This window comes from Strix uralensis, chromosome 10 (assembly GCF_047716275.1).
Source record: "Strix uralensis isolate ZFMK-TIS-50842 chromosome 10, bStrUra1, whole genome shotgun sequence".
In the NCBI taxonomy this organism is placed as follows: Eukaryota; Metazoa; Chordata; class Aves; order Strigiformes; family Strigidae; genus Strix; species Strix uralensis.
Genome location: NC_133981.1, coordinates 13,744,445 through 13,760,694, shown reverse-complemented (window position 1 = coordinate 13,760,694; position 16,250 = coordinate 13,744,445). Strand labels below are relative to the sequence as shown.

The 16,250-nt window shown below is 40.5% G+C and overlaps 1 protein-coding gene across 4 annotated transcripts in view; it reads left to right on the top strand.

Annotated features, from left to right (window-relative positions):
* RAD18 (RAD18 E3 ubiquitin protein ligase) overlaps nt 1–16,250 on the top strand; it is a 57,994-nt gene that overhangs the window by 2,022 nt on the left and 39,722 nt on the right. For all 4 annotated transcript variants that reach the window (XM_074879238.1, XM_074879236.1, XM_074879235.1 and 1 more), the window contains exons 3-6: nt 1,845–1,906; nt 3,355–3,425; nt 11,872–12,227; nt 14,350–14,449. In XM_074879238.1, the coding sequence (XP_074735339.1) occupies nt 1,845–1,906; nt 3,355–3,425; nt 11,872–12,227; nt 14,350–14,449 (589 nt within the window). The remainder of the gene's footprint in view (nt 1–1,844; nt 1,907–3,354; nt 3,426–11,871; nt 12,228–14,349; nt 14,450–16,250) is intronic.

Here is a 16,250-nt window from a genome sequence, read left to right as displayed (position 1 = left end):
CTTAAAAATTCCTTCTCTGCTCATTCTTGGGTGGCTGGTAGCATTCAGTAGCTCTCTTGACAGTAGTTAACTTTCACAGTGCTTTGGGTTGTATCGATGTATCTGTGGCTATAGCTGTTGGAGGGAGCTCTTTTGCTCATCCAGGATTTTCCTTTCTTTAAATCTCTGAAGTTACTACTATGCTTCCAGCTAAGCAGGTTTCAGAATTACTTGCTCATTTAAAAAAAACACCTATGGTCTTCGATGTGTGGTGTGTAAATTGTGGCGCTACTGACTTTTCTTGTGCCAAGCTTGTTTTATTCCTCTTTCTTATAACCTTGCTACTTCCAGGTGAAACTCAGTAGAGATTGTTATTTGGTGGCAGTGACTTGTATGCTTTCATTCTGTCATTGTCATTAAGCATCCATGATGGTTGTCGGCTTAAATTCATACTTTGGGATTCTCTTCTGTATACTGAAATACAGGGCTGCGGCTGAGTCTTATAATTAGTTTGGTAGATGCGGTTTTACAGGTGGGTTTGGTCTGTTGGTGCAGGTGGAAGTCAACTTTGTGGCACCATTCAACTCTTTGTATGTGCTGTCTACAGTAGACAGAGACCTGTTTTGTTACCCCGGGAATGGTGTTTTGTTACCCCAGGAATGGCAGGCTGAGACCTGAGCCATGGCAGGGCTATTTCTGCCACAGGAAGAGGAGGCAAGGGGGAGAGAAGGGACTGGGGACAGAGAATTTTAAGGCAGTTGTCTTCTCTGCATGGGCCCAGCCCTAGGCACAGCCATTAATGCTAAGAGCTTGTGTTTTATTATCCTTCAGCTACCCTGGCTGTGAGCAGCAATGGCTGTAAATGTAGGTCGGCCCCATTGCCTACTGAACGTGGCGGGGTGTCGGATGCTGGTTCAGTTGATTCACATTCATACAGTCAAAGTTTATTTCTTTTATCTTTTTATGAATTTCTCCCCCCATATCACATTTTACTATATAATGTAATCTTTGAATATTCAGATGGATTTGCGGTTTTAAGTGTTGAATTAGTGCATTAATGCTCCTGCTGCTTTTCAGACTCCACAGAGAGTTTGAAATACATCTGCTTGGGTAGCTGTGGCTAAATGCGTTAAGTGCTGAGACTCTGACCAGTAATGATCTAGTAAGCGAATGTCTGTGTTGCTGGAGAGTGATGAAACCTTTTATATCTTGAAGTGGTTATGAAAGCTCATAGATAAGTAGAGAAAGTAGAATAACTGCAGGAATTTACTGTGACAAAATGAAGTTTATGGCATATTTCACCAGAGTCTACTGAAGCATCCCGTGCTGATGATACGACTTGCTTTTCCTGAGAAACATATAAGTCGTTTCTCAGTGCTCCAGTGCTGTTTTCCCTCCTTTTTAGCCTTTTCCCTCAACAACAGGTTGGTATTGTTTTGGAAAGGGGAAGAAACACCTGGGAAAAAAAGGGGATAGAGAGTTTGTCTGGGGCTATGCAGGAAGATGGAAGTGATCCAGCATCAGTCATGTCAAAAGAAAGTAGTGGTGGGGGAGTGAGCAGTGCAAACACACTGCTTTTATGGTGGAGGCAGACTAAGGTTTTCTTGTCTTGTGTTAAAGAAACAAAAGTAAACACCTGCTTTTGACAGAGGGACTGAGATTAAATCGTGAAAGATGCTTGCATAAAATAGGGATTTTTTTGCTACAATGGTAATCTTAATTCCGTGGAAAAATGGTGTATTTTCAATATTGGGGTATTGTGGAATAATTTGCGTATATTGTACAAAAATAAGATATACTAGTAAAGATGTTGAACTGCATTTGGAAGAATGCCTGTTTAAAAATTATGTATTTCCTTTTTCCAGATTGTTCCCTTTGTATACGCAAGTTTTTGTCCTACAAAACTCAGTGTCCAACATGCTGTGTGGTAAGTGTTTTACTTTCTGTCAGCTTGTTTTTTTGTTTATTTTTTGGCAAATCTTAGGAGCTTTCCCTTTGGACTATGCTAAATAATTAATTATCGTCATATATTACCACCTTTCCTTCTGGTGAGCAGAAGGACACCAGAGCATTTGGACAAAGTGTGCTCTGACAACTGGAATTCTCCAGTTTCAGAGCTACTCTTCTGTCAGCACAGGCAGAAGCAGATGGAGCATCAAACCTGGGTTTTGGCTCAGAGCTGTGTATACAACCTGTCATGAAACATTTAACATTGCCTCCTAATTTGTTAAAATACACCATCATTTAAAACATGAGCGCTGAAATCTAAGCGCTTAAATTTTCCGTGATTGAGTGGCCTCACTTCATCTTTCAAGGGGTCTTCAGAAGTGTCCACAGACCACCTAGTCCCTAAAGTCACCAACTGCACTGTGTAGCCTGTTTGGGGATGAGAGGACTATGTTACACACCAGGGAGGGGAGGCGTTTGCCACGAGAATTAGGTTAAATATGAAAAGCACCAGAGGCAGGTTCGGCCTGCTCTGCAGGTGGGTGATTATTACGATCTGACTTGAAGGCCTTTTTTGATTAAAGAACACAGAATGCAATTTATTCTAGGCCTTAATCTGACTTTTCATCTTAAGCCAATTGGGCTTTATTGAACTCCTAAAAATGGTAAGCTGACTAAAAACAATGAAAGGCGCTTCAGGAATATTGGCAAAATAGAAGTAATTTTCTACTGTGTTTTTAAAGCATGAACCAGACTAGACTTTTCAAGACTGGAAAACAGATCTATTTGTAGCTTTGCCAGTTTTTAAACGCTCAAACAGGCGCAGACTGCTTCATGGAGTACGTTTTACTACCGCATTCTTAAAAATCACAGGTATTGATGTGAGCAAGACTAATAAAAGCTTTGTAAAAATGAATAGCAGAGAGAGACAGCCAGAGAGATAAAAATCAGAAATTATTTAAAAAGCATGAATTGAATGCGCAGAGCTGTCTCATAATTAATATTTTCATTCCATAATCAGAAGATTAACATTTTCCTTCATCAGTTTTCATGCCTTGTTGCTTAAGGTTCTTATCACTTTCATGGGATCCTTGGTTTGGTTTTCAAAATAATTTGAACCGGGCTACAATAAAGCATCGTTGGAGACTGGGTGCACTGGGTTTTGTTGCTTTAGCTTTACGCTTCATTTTTATCTATTACCTATCATTTTGCAGACTTACAGTTCTCAGGCAGTTATTTTAGTTTGAGATATTTTTCAGGAAAAAATGCATCTTCATTCACATAGCAATTTAGCGGGGGGTAGTTGAGGCATTGATCCAAGAAACAAATTATTGATCACCTGAACATTTTCTGGGTACTTGTTGTTTTCGCTGCATTTGAATGTTTGTTTGTTTTTTTTTCCCTTTTCTTTCTTTCTTTTTTTAATAGGCAGCCTCGGAATCTGACCTGAAAAATAACCGGATGTTAGATGAACTAGTAAAGAGCTTTAATTCTGCAAGGTATAGTGTAATTTTATGAATGCTCTCTCTGGTTTGGCAGCTGGAAAGGCAGATGTGGTTACTTCGTGTGACCAGGCTAGAAGTCCTTGTAGAGAAGCAGAGTGAGGAGCAGTGTGAGGACTGAGGGGAAAAAAACTGCGGTGTCACAGAAATGTTGTCACAGACGAATGTTTATGCTTTTGGAAAAATCCTGCAGTTTTCTGGCTGAAGGTTGTGTAAGCTTGTTTTGGTTTTGTTTCTGGTTAGCTGCTGTGTAAGTTACAGTCTGTTCTAACATGTAGGAAGTCAAGCAGATGTGTCAGGATTCTACAGGGAAAATAATGTTAATAAAGGTTTTCTTCTAACAGCCTTCCTATATGTGCTGGGGAAATTCTAAACAGAAAGATTTTTTCCAGTGGTAATAGTCTGCTTGCAAGAGAAGTCTCTTTCTGAAGTCATTGGATAGGAAAAATTTAAGTATTGAGGGACCACAAATGTGAGTTTTCCTGGGTAAGAGAAGTAATGGAGTATTGTGCTTTCACCTGGATTTCTTACCTACTTTTCACTTCATTTTTTGATCTCCTCATCCCTTTGAAAGACAGGAACAACAGAATAAGCAAGTAAATGCGTACCACAGTGGATATATGAGATTTTTTGTATTCTCTCTGTTTTCTTTTGATTAGAAGCAGCTCGGTGATTTGCTAGGTATTCTGTGGGTATTCCCGTGTCTATGGGAGACAAATACACTGTCATCTTTTTCTCTGAAATGAACTTGGAGCTTGAAGTCAATGAGATTCTTGGTTTCATAAGTGATAGCAATATAATTCAGTTTATGGCTTTGTTTCTTGAGAGAGTTTCTCTGTGATGAAGATCTAATCTTCTGTATGACCACTATTAGATTGAATTGATTTTATTTGAAGAATTGAAATTCTACACTTCCATTATTTTAGCTTGAACTCTGGTGTTTCCTAGTGATAAATGGATTACTTTTTTTTTTTTTTTTTTTTTTTTTTTTTTGGTAATGTCCAATTTTGCAGGGAACAAGTAGTGCTGACTTGGATCCATTATGATATTGAATCTTAAATGTTAATTTTTTTTGACTGCTTTAATGGATTGGTATAAATCTTACCAGTCAGAGTAGTTTAATCTTTCCTTTTGTGACTTGGAGTTCAGTCAATTTCTCAACATAAAGTTAGATCAGTCAGACAAAAACTGTTGTATTGTGTTGTGCACCGGGTGGGGGGTGAGGAGGGGGAGATCCCGTGCAGGGTTCTTTCTGGATCTCAGTAAGAAAGGCCCAACAACAAATGGCTTACTAACAGAACTGCTTTAATAAGACAGACCCATAAGTGGAATATAGATAGTGAGTAAATCTCACGTCAGTTCGGATGCTGGGCACCCCACATTCGTGCCTCTCAGCCTGGGATTGCGTTTACTCTGCTGATGGCCCTGAGTGCGAGGGGAACACCGCTTGCCTGGGGAGGGTTATATGATATCAGTATCATTAAATCATAAGAGCACTGTTGATTTCTGCCCTGGCCATGTTGGTACAGGACAAATCTTCTGTCTCCCCCCACTCCTTCCCCACCTACTTTGTTTCCTTTTGGCTTTCCCCAAAACAAATCCAAAGTCCAGGGGTTGATTTTTGGAATGTGCTAAGCTCTTCGAGACCATCCTGACTTGACTTTGAGCCTCAGGTAGTTTAGCATTTATGGGAATTAGGCCTTAAATCTTTTCAGTAGTTCAGAAAATGCAAACACATTTCTTAAGCCTGTAGGGAAAGAATATGTTAATGTTAGTAGCACTTAGCAAAGCGAGCTGTGCTCCAAGGTCAGTGTGTGCGTGGAATGGAAATCAGTCTAAATAGACCTGAGTGCTGATCCCATTTATACTTCTGCTCAACATTCAGCTTGTGCACAAGTGTTTGCAGAATTGGAGCCTTCACGATCGTTTGTGCTAAGGGAGTGTTGCCTTGGGAGTCCTGCTTCCTCCCTGTAGAAGTGGTGGACTCTGATGTTTCCCAATAAAAGTGAAGATGTTTCGTTGTTCATTATGGCCCATTAATGTTCTGTTCTGTGTGAAAAGATAGAGGAGCAGTTTTGAATAGGTCTGGATTCTCATTGCCCTGCCCTTGTGCTCAGGTACAGGCCAAGATCCTGAGCAGTGAAGGAGAGAAGGGAGCGTGTTGCTCTGACCCATCACGCCCATGGGCTACTGTGAGGGGAGAGCAGCCTTTGCTCAGCTCTCTGCTGCCGGTGCCGTGCTGCGCAGGCAGAGTTCATATCTGCTCAGGCCAGGAGAGCAAGGTGGGCACTGCTATTTGTGCCATCTTTCCTTTATGAAGAGTATTTGTATCAGCTGCAATGAGGCCAGTGTCTTCACAAATAACAAGTTTTGGGGTTGTTTTGAAATTAATTTCATTGTCCTCTAATAAAGAGATTATTTTGATACAAATTGTCAGTTTCTGCATCACCCAGTTAGAAAATTAAGCAATAGAAATTAGAGCTACACTTGCATAAGTAGAGAACTAGTCCTTGCTGAAAATGATCTGTGCTTTTTTTCATACACAGGGAAGAAAAATATGTTTTTACTTTCAAGCTTATATCTTAGTTTCCTAGTCAGGGTTACTTGACAGCCAGTGAGTCAGAGGAATACACACATCCACACATCTGAGTGCTCAAGAGAGCAGGTACTGCCATTTCTAATACACTGATTAAACTTCCCAGTGGAGTGCAGAAGGAATTTCAAGGAGAGAAATTGTCCTTTAGCACAGTCAGGACTGTTCTGTGTGAGCTGTTCATGGGAAGATTCACAACCTCATCTCTTCCCTGGAATTTATTTATGTGGAAGCACTAGATTCCCACCTGCTTTCCCTGCTTCATAGCTGCTTTGGCAAGAGAGAAGTAAATGGACCATAAAATGGGAACCAGGATCTCGATGAAGGAGGACACAGAGATTTTTTTTTTTGTGAGTCTTGCAGATCTGAAGAGAAAAAAATTTCGCAAGATGTTTATACTGTTACTAAAGCATGCCTGGCAGGGAGAGGGTCCTGTACACAGCATGTTAAAATGACTGTCCATTTTTAGTTAAACTAAAAGAAGCATAACTCTCTGTCCTAACCCAAGCCAGTGATTAAAGAGGATGGGGCTCAGAGGAGGGTTTGGGTATTGGTTGTAACAGTGCACGTTAGGACTCACTAACATCTTGTTGATTCATCTTTCAGCTTTTAAAGGGTGCTGCTTGTGCTCTTAAACCTAGGTCTATCAGCTCTGATGCCTTTACTGCTTTTGTGCCAGGAAGGGGAAATTGTATCTGCTAAAACCTTTCAGAACTGAAGGTAGTTTGTGTTAAATTCTTACGAGTGTAATAGATAATGTTGAAAACTGCATGCAGAACCCAGAGCTTTTTGAAAATTGTGTGGCCCTGAGGTTTACCAGTAGAATTGGTTTCTAGGGGAGCTGGACAGTCTGGTGGTGGTAGGGGGTGGACCTCTCTGTCGGCTGCATGCTTTATCTCGGCTCTGCTGTCTGCCTCTGAATTGACCGAATCACTCCCATAACAACTATCAGAATTTCTGTGAATAATGAGAAATTTGAGTAATTCTCTCTGGCGTTGAGGGAGGGGAGTGGCAGTTGGTAACGCTACCATGGGAGAGCCCAGGGCTGTGTGAGGAGTGCCCGTGGTGCTCTGGCTCTTCCATCCCGGGGGGCCCTGGGTTTGGGGGGCTGTGGGTTTGGGGGACCAGTTGGTGGGGTGCAGGTCTGGTGGGGCCACTAGATGTCATCACACAGCCAGTGAAGCTGCTCAGCAGGCCCAAATTACCACATTCTGGGAAAAAACAGGCTGGGACTTTTCTCTTTTGAATTTAGTACTAGCATTTTCTGTATTTTCCCACCAAAAAAAAAAAAAAAGAAGGACATACCGAGATTTCATGTGTGTTTTGGCAAACAAGTTTTCATATTCTCGTCCTAGTGTTCTTTCCATTGATTCTGTGCCAAGATCAGATCCCTTCGGAAAGTCTGTTCATAAGTCTTTATCCTTCAATATGAGGAAAAACTCTGTATGATTATTTGCAGACCAGTGGTATAATTAAAGCTACCTTTATTATCAAATTATTGTTAGGATAGATTTTGGTTTTTGTAGTTTTTCCAATTTCTCTCTCTCTGTTTTATACCAGATCATATTTTATTGAGACAACTGTTATTACAGAATCTGAAACTTCTGTTCAGATGATTTCTCCATTCTGGCTGCCTTCATGCAAGTATTAACAACTTGCATTTGAAGTGAGATGGCCTTCTGTTTGGGTAGTCCGTCCTGGCAGCTCTGGAGCAGCTCTCCCAAGTTCAGAAGTCTACCCTTTCGTACAGGACACATGGCAGAAATGCTGAGCTTTGCGCTCTGAGCCTTTGGCTGTGTGTCTGCTGCTGGCTTTTGCTGCCCACGGGGCTGCCTCCCTCCCTCCAGCCTTTATCGGAATTGCTCAGCTGCCCTATGCGTGAGCTGGCAGCTGTGTGGATCCAGGCCCACCCCCAAACGGGTGTTTTGGCCGGGTAGCCTTCCCGAGGGACAGATCAGACTGCTAAAACCTCTGCTTCGGAGAATTTGAGGCACTGTAAGCTGTGCTATTGTGATACTTCCTGAGAAGGAAATGCTGAGAAAAAGATACACGAATCCATCTTAAGTCTGGTGAAAAGATAAACTGATGTGAAGTTTGAATTCTAGAAGTATTGTCAGCTAGTGTGAACACACTGGGAAATACGTTTTAGCTAGTGAATGCACGTTGTGGAAAAATAAACAGACATAATTGGTGGCTGCAAATAGTAGAATGTGTTACCTTGACAGGACCTCTCAAAAGCAATAGAAAATACACTGAAAAGATGAGGGAGATCAGTTGTGCTCTCTCAATGAAGACGAATATAGGTAACTGGCTAATTGTTCTGATATTTTTGCCTTTTGGGGCTGCATCCTTCTTTATTTTATGGGAAAACTAAACTGATACAGGAAATAAACTGATATGATGCCAAACGCATTTATGGATCTGGTTTATGTTATCTGAGCCGTGCAGAATGCTCCTGTGCTATAGCATAGGATGCTGGGCTTTTGTGTAAAAATGGTTGTTTAACAGCCAAAAGAATAATATGATAAGACTATGTGTTAACTTTGATTAGCTAGTTTAATGGTAGGCTGCCTGTATGAGAATCTGGGGGAGTCTGAAGAAATCGACTTTTTTACATAACCAAAAGATAAATTCCATGTTCAAAGAGGGGAAAAAACATTTTTTAAAAAAGTACATCTTTGGTAGAACACCCAGCTGCATCCTTTTGAGGATTAAGCTTTGCCTAAGTGTATTAAGAATAAAAGGTAACTAATTTGTTTGCTTTTGAACCTGATTGTAGAATAGAACCATCTGTGATGTGACAAGTCTTCTGAGGCTGTAGTTTGTTACCTTTAAGTTGAAGAATACTGTGTGCTTATTTGCAGTAAAATGAAATACTTTGCCAATTATTGCTGCTCATGGCCATGTTGAGCAGTGATGTGCTGTCAGACCTTTCCGATACTTCTGGATGAAATACACCCCGTGTAAACAGCAAATGTGAAGGAGGAGTGGGGCAGGGCTATTTATGTTCCCATTAACAAGCCCCTGCGTTCTCGTGAAGTTGATGCTATGCCAACAGTAGCTAGACCACTCTGTGTCTGTGTCAGCCAGGGAATTAACCTCCTTAAAAACTTCCAGTCCATATCTAGGCATGAGCAGACAGAAAAACATAGCTTTGCTGCCCCATTTAAGTGCATTTGTGTGCACTGCAGAAAGTTAAGAGTCCTGGGACGGATGTGAATTTACACTGACAGTGGTCATTTCATCCAGTAATCCAGGCAGTTTAAACTCCAAATCAGGCTTCCAAATCTGGCTGGAATATAACTGCTGCAGAGTGTTCGGCGTGCTGAGCTGGCTGCTAGGGTTGTTCACCAGGAATGTATCTTAAACTGGTGTAATTGTGGGGCTGCCTGGTGACTTATATGAACTTGTTCTTAAAAGATGTATGTACAGACAGTTCTTAATTAGTTGTTCTTCTTAGACATGAAAAATCTTTACCTTAAAAGACTGAAAGTTTTTTAAGTAGTTACCCAATACTGAAATGTCTTCAACTACAAAACCTGAGAGCATAGCTGCATTTCAGACTTCTTATGGGCCTTGTGTCTTCATGAGTGCTGTAAGAAATAATTTTATGGCAGTACACATTCTGTAGGTACATCACCCACAGTGTCCCACCCCCCCTTTTTTTTTTTTTAACAGAAAAGAAATAGTAATCCAAATTAGTTCAGCTGTTATTTATTCTTCTTGAGTTAAAAACTTTGCAAGTTGAGAACCCACAGCTGTTTTACTTTCACAGGCTTTGTCACCTCAGGTGCAGTGACTTGTGTTACAATCAAAGCGTAAAGCTGTGGCATTTAAATAAAGAGCGTGTACTTGCTGAGCAATGGCAGGAGTGAAAATCGTAGTGCTTGAAAAAGTTAATGTGTAACAGCTGGGAAGGAGGAGGACTCTTTGGTGGTGTTTGTGGTCTTTGGGGGCTATGCATTCTCATCTGAGGGATACCAAGTGTCTTGGGCAGTTGTAACTTGTCTCCTGGTAGAAGTTAACATCACCCTGTGCCCTGAAGGCAGAGCTCTGGGCCCGCAGCTCTGCAGCAGCTACAGCAACAGTGAACCCTGCGGTGTGGATTGGAGAGCTGGAGGCACAGGAGTGCAGCAAGGCTCTTAGACTCCTTGGCATCCTCAAAAGCTATCCCTATTCCTCTCCCTCCCTCTGTTATCCTGCTATAAAGAGAAGTGAAGGGAAGATCCCCCTACGCCACTTAGCAAGTGGGGACAGAGTACCCCTTAGAGATGAACCTGTCTCCTCCATTCATTGTTAGAGACATGCTGCCTTTCCTTTAAGATCTTCCATTTTTTGTAAGCTGCCCCAGTTTGTCAGAGCTTGTAAATGATAAATTTTTTTTTTTTGCAATTGCCTTTTTTTTTTTGGGTAGTACCACTGACGATGCAGCAGGCTGGGGCTTGGCAGGTGGTGGTTGTGAGGGTGGTAGCAAGTCAGGGAGGAAGTTCGGGAGCACTGGGCAGCTGTGCAGGGTTTGTGCTCCTGGGGAGCTCGATGAGTCACTGGTGTGCAGGTTGCTGAGGGATGATGGAGCGGTGAGTTAAAGGTTAATGACTGCACGTGCACTTCTGCTGGCTGTTCTTGGCTGGATGACAGATACTTCACTGTGACTCTCAGGATCTGGAGGACTCTTGTCAAAGTAGTAGTGGGTAAGAGCGAGACGTGGTTTGTCCATCATTGATGTTAGTTGGAAAGCTGTCCCTCTGCCTGTGGTGATACAGGAGTGGGAATGAACCACAAGTATGTGGGCAGGCTGTGCCATCTCCCTGCCAAGGATGCCGTCTCTGGCTTAACTTATTTTAGATCAAGCTGTATAAAATACATGGTAAAATAAACAGGATTCTGCAAAAGCCCCTGGGGCAGAGGTAGGAATAAAACATATCTTTAAGAACTTATGTAACTGCCTGAGTAGGACAACTGTGACTTTGTAATTCTTTGTATTACCTCAAAGCTGAAAGTACTAATGAGGGACAGGAGAATGAGCCTTCTGCTGCTACTGTGTTCCTACCAGTAAAATACAAGTTTATTTATTGGAAAAGAGACTTTTGTTTAACTTGCATCTTGACATTTGCTAGCCCTGAGGAGGGTGGGGGGTAGAGCACATGTAGATGGGTGGTAAGCATTCTGGTGGAGACTGAAGTGGGCTGTGCTTGAGAGCAGTGATGTTTCCCCCTTATTTTATATGAGAAAAGAATGGCGGGTTTGTGCTCTTTGGCTGATCATTGATGAAATGTGAATGAAATCCAGGTTATCTGACACTAAATCTCAAGACCTTACAAGCACGCAGCTCTCTCTTGGTGGGGTTCTGCTTGGCTGGGTGGGCAGGGAGCAGCCATGTTAGGGAGACCTACAGTAAGGAGGGGTAGAAGGAATATGGCAGCGCTTTCTGCTAAGCTGTTTGGTTTCAGAAGCCTCTGTCACAGCTATGTGACACAGTGCTTGAAGTACTCTGGCTTGAAAATGGTCATCTACCATCTTCAAATAAGGGGGAAGATTTCTTGTTCTTTACTGCATTCTGTCTGATGTTTTGAGAGTCATTTTATTACATTTGCAAAAGGTAATTTATTTTGTTTGAAAATCAGGAAGATAATTCCTAGGTTCTTTCGAGTGTGGTGAGGCTCAGCTGGTGTGCTCCTGCTCCTGGTTTGTGTGGGCTAGCCAATTCCCGAGTGCTGCGTGCGAGCAAGGGGGAGAGGGAGGAAGGAATGGAGGAAAAGCTCCATCTGTTTTCATTCTGGTTTCTTCTGAAAGAAAAAGCTAATACTGTCCAATGTAGCTAACTGCATGTTGTCTCCTGGATGCTTCTAGACAACAGCTGTTCCAGCTGGTCTTGGATACTCCACTGATTTCATCTCCATTGGCCTGTAGCAGGCTTTCGGCTGGCAAAAGCCACGTTAGGAGTCCTGTTTCTTGGCCTGTTGTAAAAGAAGAGGTGCCAGAGATTGACAGTTTCTTGAGCGAGGAAAAAGTTTGCACCTTGACAAAGGCAGACGGCCTGGCAGGAACAGATCAGAAGATTTTCAAAACTGAGGAACACCATAACCTTTACAGCAGTTTTGCAGAGGTTGGTGGTAAAGATAATGAAGTGGGATCACAGGAGAGTCCTGAGTGCACCAAAAGTCATGAAAAGCCTTCTACATCTGTGGCAAAAGTAGTCAAGAAAGGTGAGATGCTTAATTTTTGTTTTTGTGCTGCTCTCTTCCCCACGTCTGTGGTTGTGGTTGGCTGTGTGCATTAGAGTACCTTCAGTACACAGCACTCCTCTCATTTCTCTGCACTGCTCTGATCTGCACTGGCATGTTCAGATGCTTCCCGTTTAACGGACTGTGCTTCATTCAGATTAGTGCTTGTGTGGAACAGCTCTGTTACAGGCATATTCTTGATGAGGAAGCTTGAGCTGATGCCAAGTAATTAGAGTTCAGCGCCTACAGATTCCTTTGCTTTGAGTAACAACTCTGAAAAACAATAGTTGCACAACAGACTGACTCAGTAAAAAATGAAGTCATTTTCTCTTCTCCTTCCCCTTAGTGGCTAGACATACAACATGGACATTCATTCTGCTCTCGTATCCTTAAGTGAGCAGAAGTAAGATATTTTATGTTTGTTATTTGAGGGGTGCACCCACAATCAAAATGATCATGGCCTCAGTTTTGTTAATATTCCTATTCCTACACTCTCCAGAAGAAAGTAATCTGCTTTATTCTTCTGTAATTCTACAGTGATAATATTAATTTATTTTGAAGCATGAAAATGCCCATTTATACTAATCAACTACAATGAAATGACAGTCCTCTTAGTTATGACATGATGCAGCCATCCTATTGACCCAATTAAAAACCTAAATTAAAAAAAACTATGTAGGAGTACAGCACTGATTCTCACTAGTTTGTATTTATCTGTTCTTTTGTTTAACAATTTATTCAGCTGGAACTCTGAAGTTTATATTATTCATTAGCTGGGTAAATACTGCTTAAAGATGTAATACAGCCAGAAAAGTAGCCATCTGAAAATTACATCAACTTAGCCAGAAGTTACACTTCCTATTTTTATGCATCAGATTTGCTTGCATTAGTAATTTGAAACTCATATGAAATTTTACTGCTCATTTATTCTTGAGCAATTGAAATTTTCACTTGCTTACCATTTTATGACCTTATTAAATTGTCAGGCATGCATTACATTGAAATTATTTCCACAGATGCAAAGTAGTTGGTCAAACAATATAAATGAAAGACTTGAAATGAGGCAGTGCTCAAGTGGTTTTAGTAAGTATTATTTGTTCCCGTGTTAAGAATTGAAATGTTAACTTCAAATACATAATAGACTGCTCAGAACTATTGTGTTGTGTTACTCTCTCAACTCTTTTTTTTTTAAAAACCTTTGACTAGAATATGATGTCATGGGAGTCAGGAATTGCAAAGCAGTGTTACCAGATAACTCTCTCAATTCCCACAACATTTTACAGCGTTTTTCATAGGTTGTTTTTTGTTTTGTCTTTTAAATCAAAACTGACTTCCTTCATACTAATGCAGAGGATGTCAGCTGAAGTCTTTCTCACACTGTTCATTTAAAGTTAGCCTTTTGTTTTTGACCTAACATGATTGCTAAAGACGAATATTTTAAGTCTGTAGTTTTTGACTGTTTTACAGGTAATGTTTATAGGTGGTTCTTGAAAATGTGATGCAAGAAGAATTCTGAGTTGGGTGGGACCGTGCTGTAGGGCGTTTGTGAGCCTCTGAGCCCAAGTCGCAGAATCTAGTTATCCGTCCTAAGAAATGAGTGTGAGGCATGGTTGGGTCTCAGGATTCCTGTGAGGCTGAGTTAACTCATCCATTGACAGTCCTGTTGAGAGCCAGAGATTGGGATCATTATGTTAATGTGAATAAAGTTTGTGCTATACCGTTTTATGAAAATGAAGCAGCTTCCTTTAGTTAGGAGTGAAATACTGCAAAAGTGAAAAACATTAGCATGGCAATACGCTTATGTTTATATTAGCCCCTAGGTTTCTGTGTAGTATGTATGTTATTCTAGATTTTTATTAGAGATTCCATTCCATCTGACTGCAGGGGAGATGTGAGCTGTTCTGATGTTACGTAGAGAGGGAAGTAAGTGTTCTGGAATGAAAATGAGAGCTAAAAATGAAGAGTCTGGATAGACATGCCAGATCTTTTAAAAGAAACCTGGAATTCTGGATTTTCATTTTCTTCAGTTAACCATTAGTTTTTCAGGTGGAAACATCTTTGCTGTAATATACGTGCTAGTAACTGCCTTCTCCCTTGCCTTCAGTGGAATGTCCTGTTTGTGAGGTTGCTATTCCAGAGCACTACATAAACAAACATCTGGATAGCTGCTTGACAAGAGAAGAGAAGAAGGACAGCCTCAGAAGGTAAGAAACAACTTTAAGAACTTTTATACGCATGTAGCCATTTTTCTGCACTCTGAAATAAGAAATACTGGTTGATGGGTTATAATACAGTGGGTTGTGTTTGTTTCTTGGTTATCTGCTGTATAGATCACTTTAAAATCACTGTATAAACATGATAGTGGTGATTTTCCCCTCTCAAGGAAGTATGTGGATTGCCAGCAGCACTACTTTTTGGCTTTTAGTGGCAAGAAAACACTGAGCAATGTTTTAAAGAGTTTAACACAGGCAGTAAAACTTAGTCTGTACATTATTCTTATCACGTTTCTGTTCACTAGCATTAGAATTCCATTCAGATAATACTTATTCCCATTTTTTACTTGGTGAATGAATTTCTTCCCTCAATTCAGGTGGGCCAAAAGACAATTGCTTCACTAGCTGTCAAGATAAAAAATAAAATGCACCTTACTCTGCTCACTGTGGTTCTTTTCAAGTTGCCCCAGTCAAGGTTGTTTCTTTAAGATCTCAATTCCCATAGATCAATGTGTGCCTTTGACTTTATGCCTCCGCCTTAGAATTTGTCGCGGTTGCCACATTCACATCAGAAGTGTGGATTTCAGTTTGTTTTACTTACTAGCATAAATTTAGGCCATTATTATTTCTAACTGATCAGACTTAAGAACTGTGAGGGACTTTTACTGCATGCGGTTTTACTGCATGCTTGTATTTCCAATTCCTCTGAACCTTGTATTAGAAAGTAATTTCATGTTAAAGTTCTTATTTTGCCCAGTCGTGCTTAGAATGCAATCTCTAAGCTAAAGGACTTTGAAGGTGAATAAATGGTAAATTAATATTGAAATCTGATGTTACAATTTAATTTTCATTTGGGATGTTTTTAGTGTTTTCTCTGTTCTTGATGAATGGAAATAAAAGCCAGATCTTTATTTGGTGTCAAGCCCACATCCCTAACAGAATTTAAAATTTTGCTTATTTTATCTAGACTGCTTGGATCTTAAGAAAGTATCATGCAAGATATTTCCCTGGGACTGGCTATGGTGTGTTAAATGCTGGCTTTTTGGCAATGTGCTTGTTTTATGGCAGTGTTGGTCAGGTTTCAGTAACAGCACCCCTCTAGTTCATCTTGGAGGAATTCTAGCTCTGTTTATTCTCAAATTAGGAGCACATGGCATGCTATGTTAACAGTTGAGCAGTATTTCAGCGGAACTGATAAGTTAATCCCTCAAACCTGCACAGGAGTAATGACAACAGGTAAGTGTGGTTTCAAAGAACACTGCATTTCTCAAGGATGGGAAAAAAACCCCACAAACATTAAGATTCTAAACTGTTGTGAACTGTTTTCATATCTGTCTGCTCGCAAAACTGTCATCACTCTTCTAGGTCATGCTGCTGGTGAATTATAATACATACAAAGCTTTTTTAGGATTTATAAAGATTTAATTATTCAATGAAATTTTTTATATTACCCAAAAGAATCCGAAAAAAGTCTTTTCCTGAAAAGTGTATTGTTGTAATACGTCTTTTTTTGCCAGCTATGCTACAGGGCCTATATAAGAGTAAAATAATTAACAACAATTTTTGTGTAAGCCTTTTTTTTTTTTTTAAAAACTTTGATATTTATTTTCAATGTGATAAGTTGAAAGTGCTGAATACAGTTTTCAAATGTTTCTTGCTTTCACAGTGGAAAGCTGTTAACTTCTATGTAATTCAGATCAGTGTAGCTGAATTTTATTTTGCTGCAGGAAGAAGAGTGTCTAACTAAATGCTGTTCTTCTGTAACTAATAGACTAAGTTGACGAAGATGAGC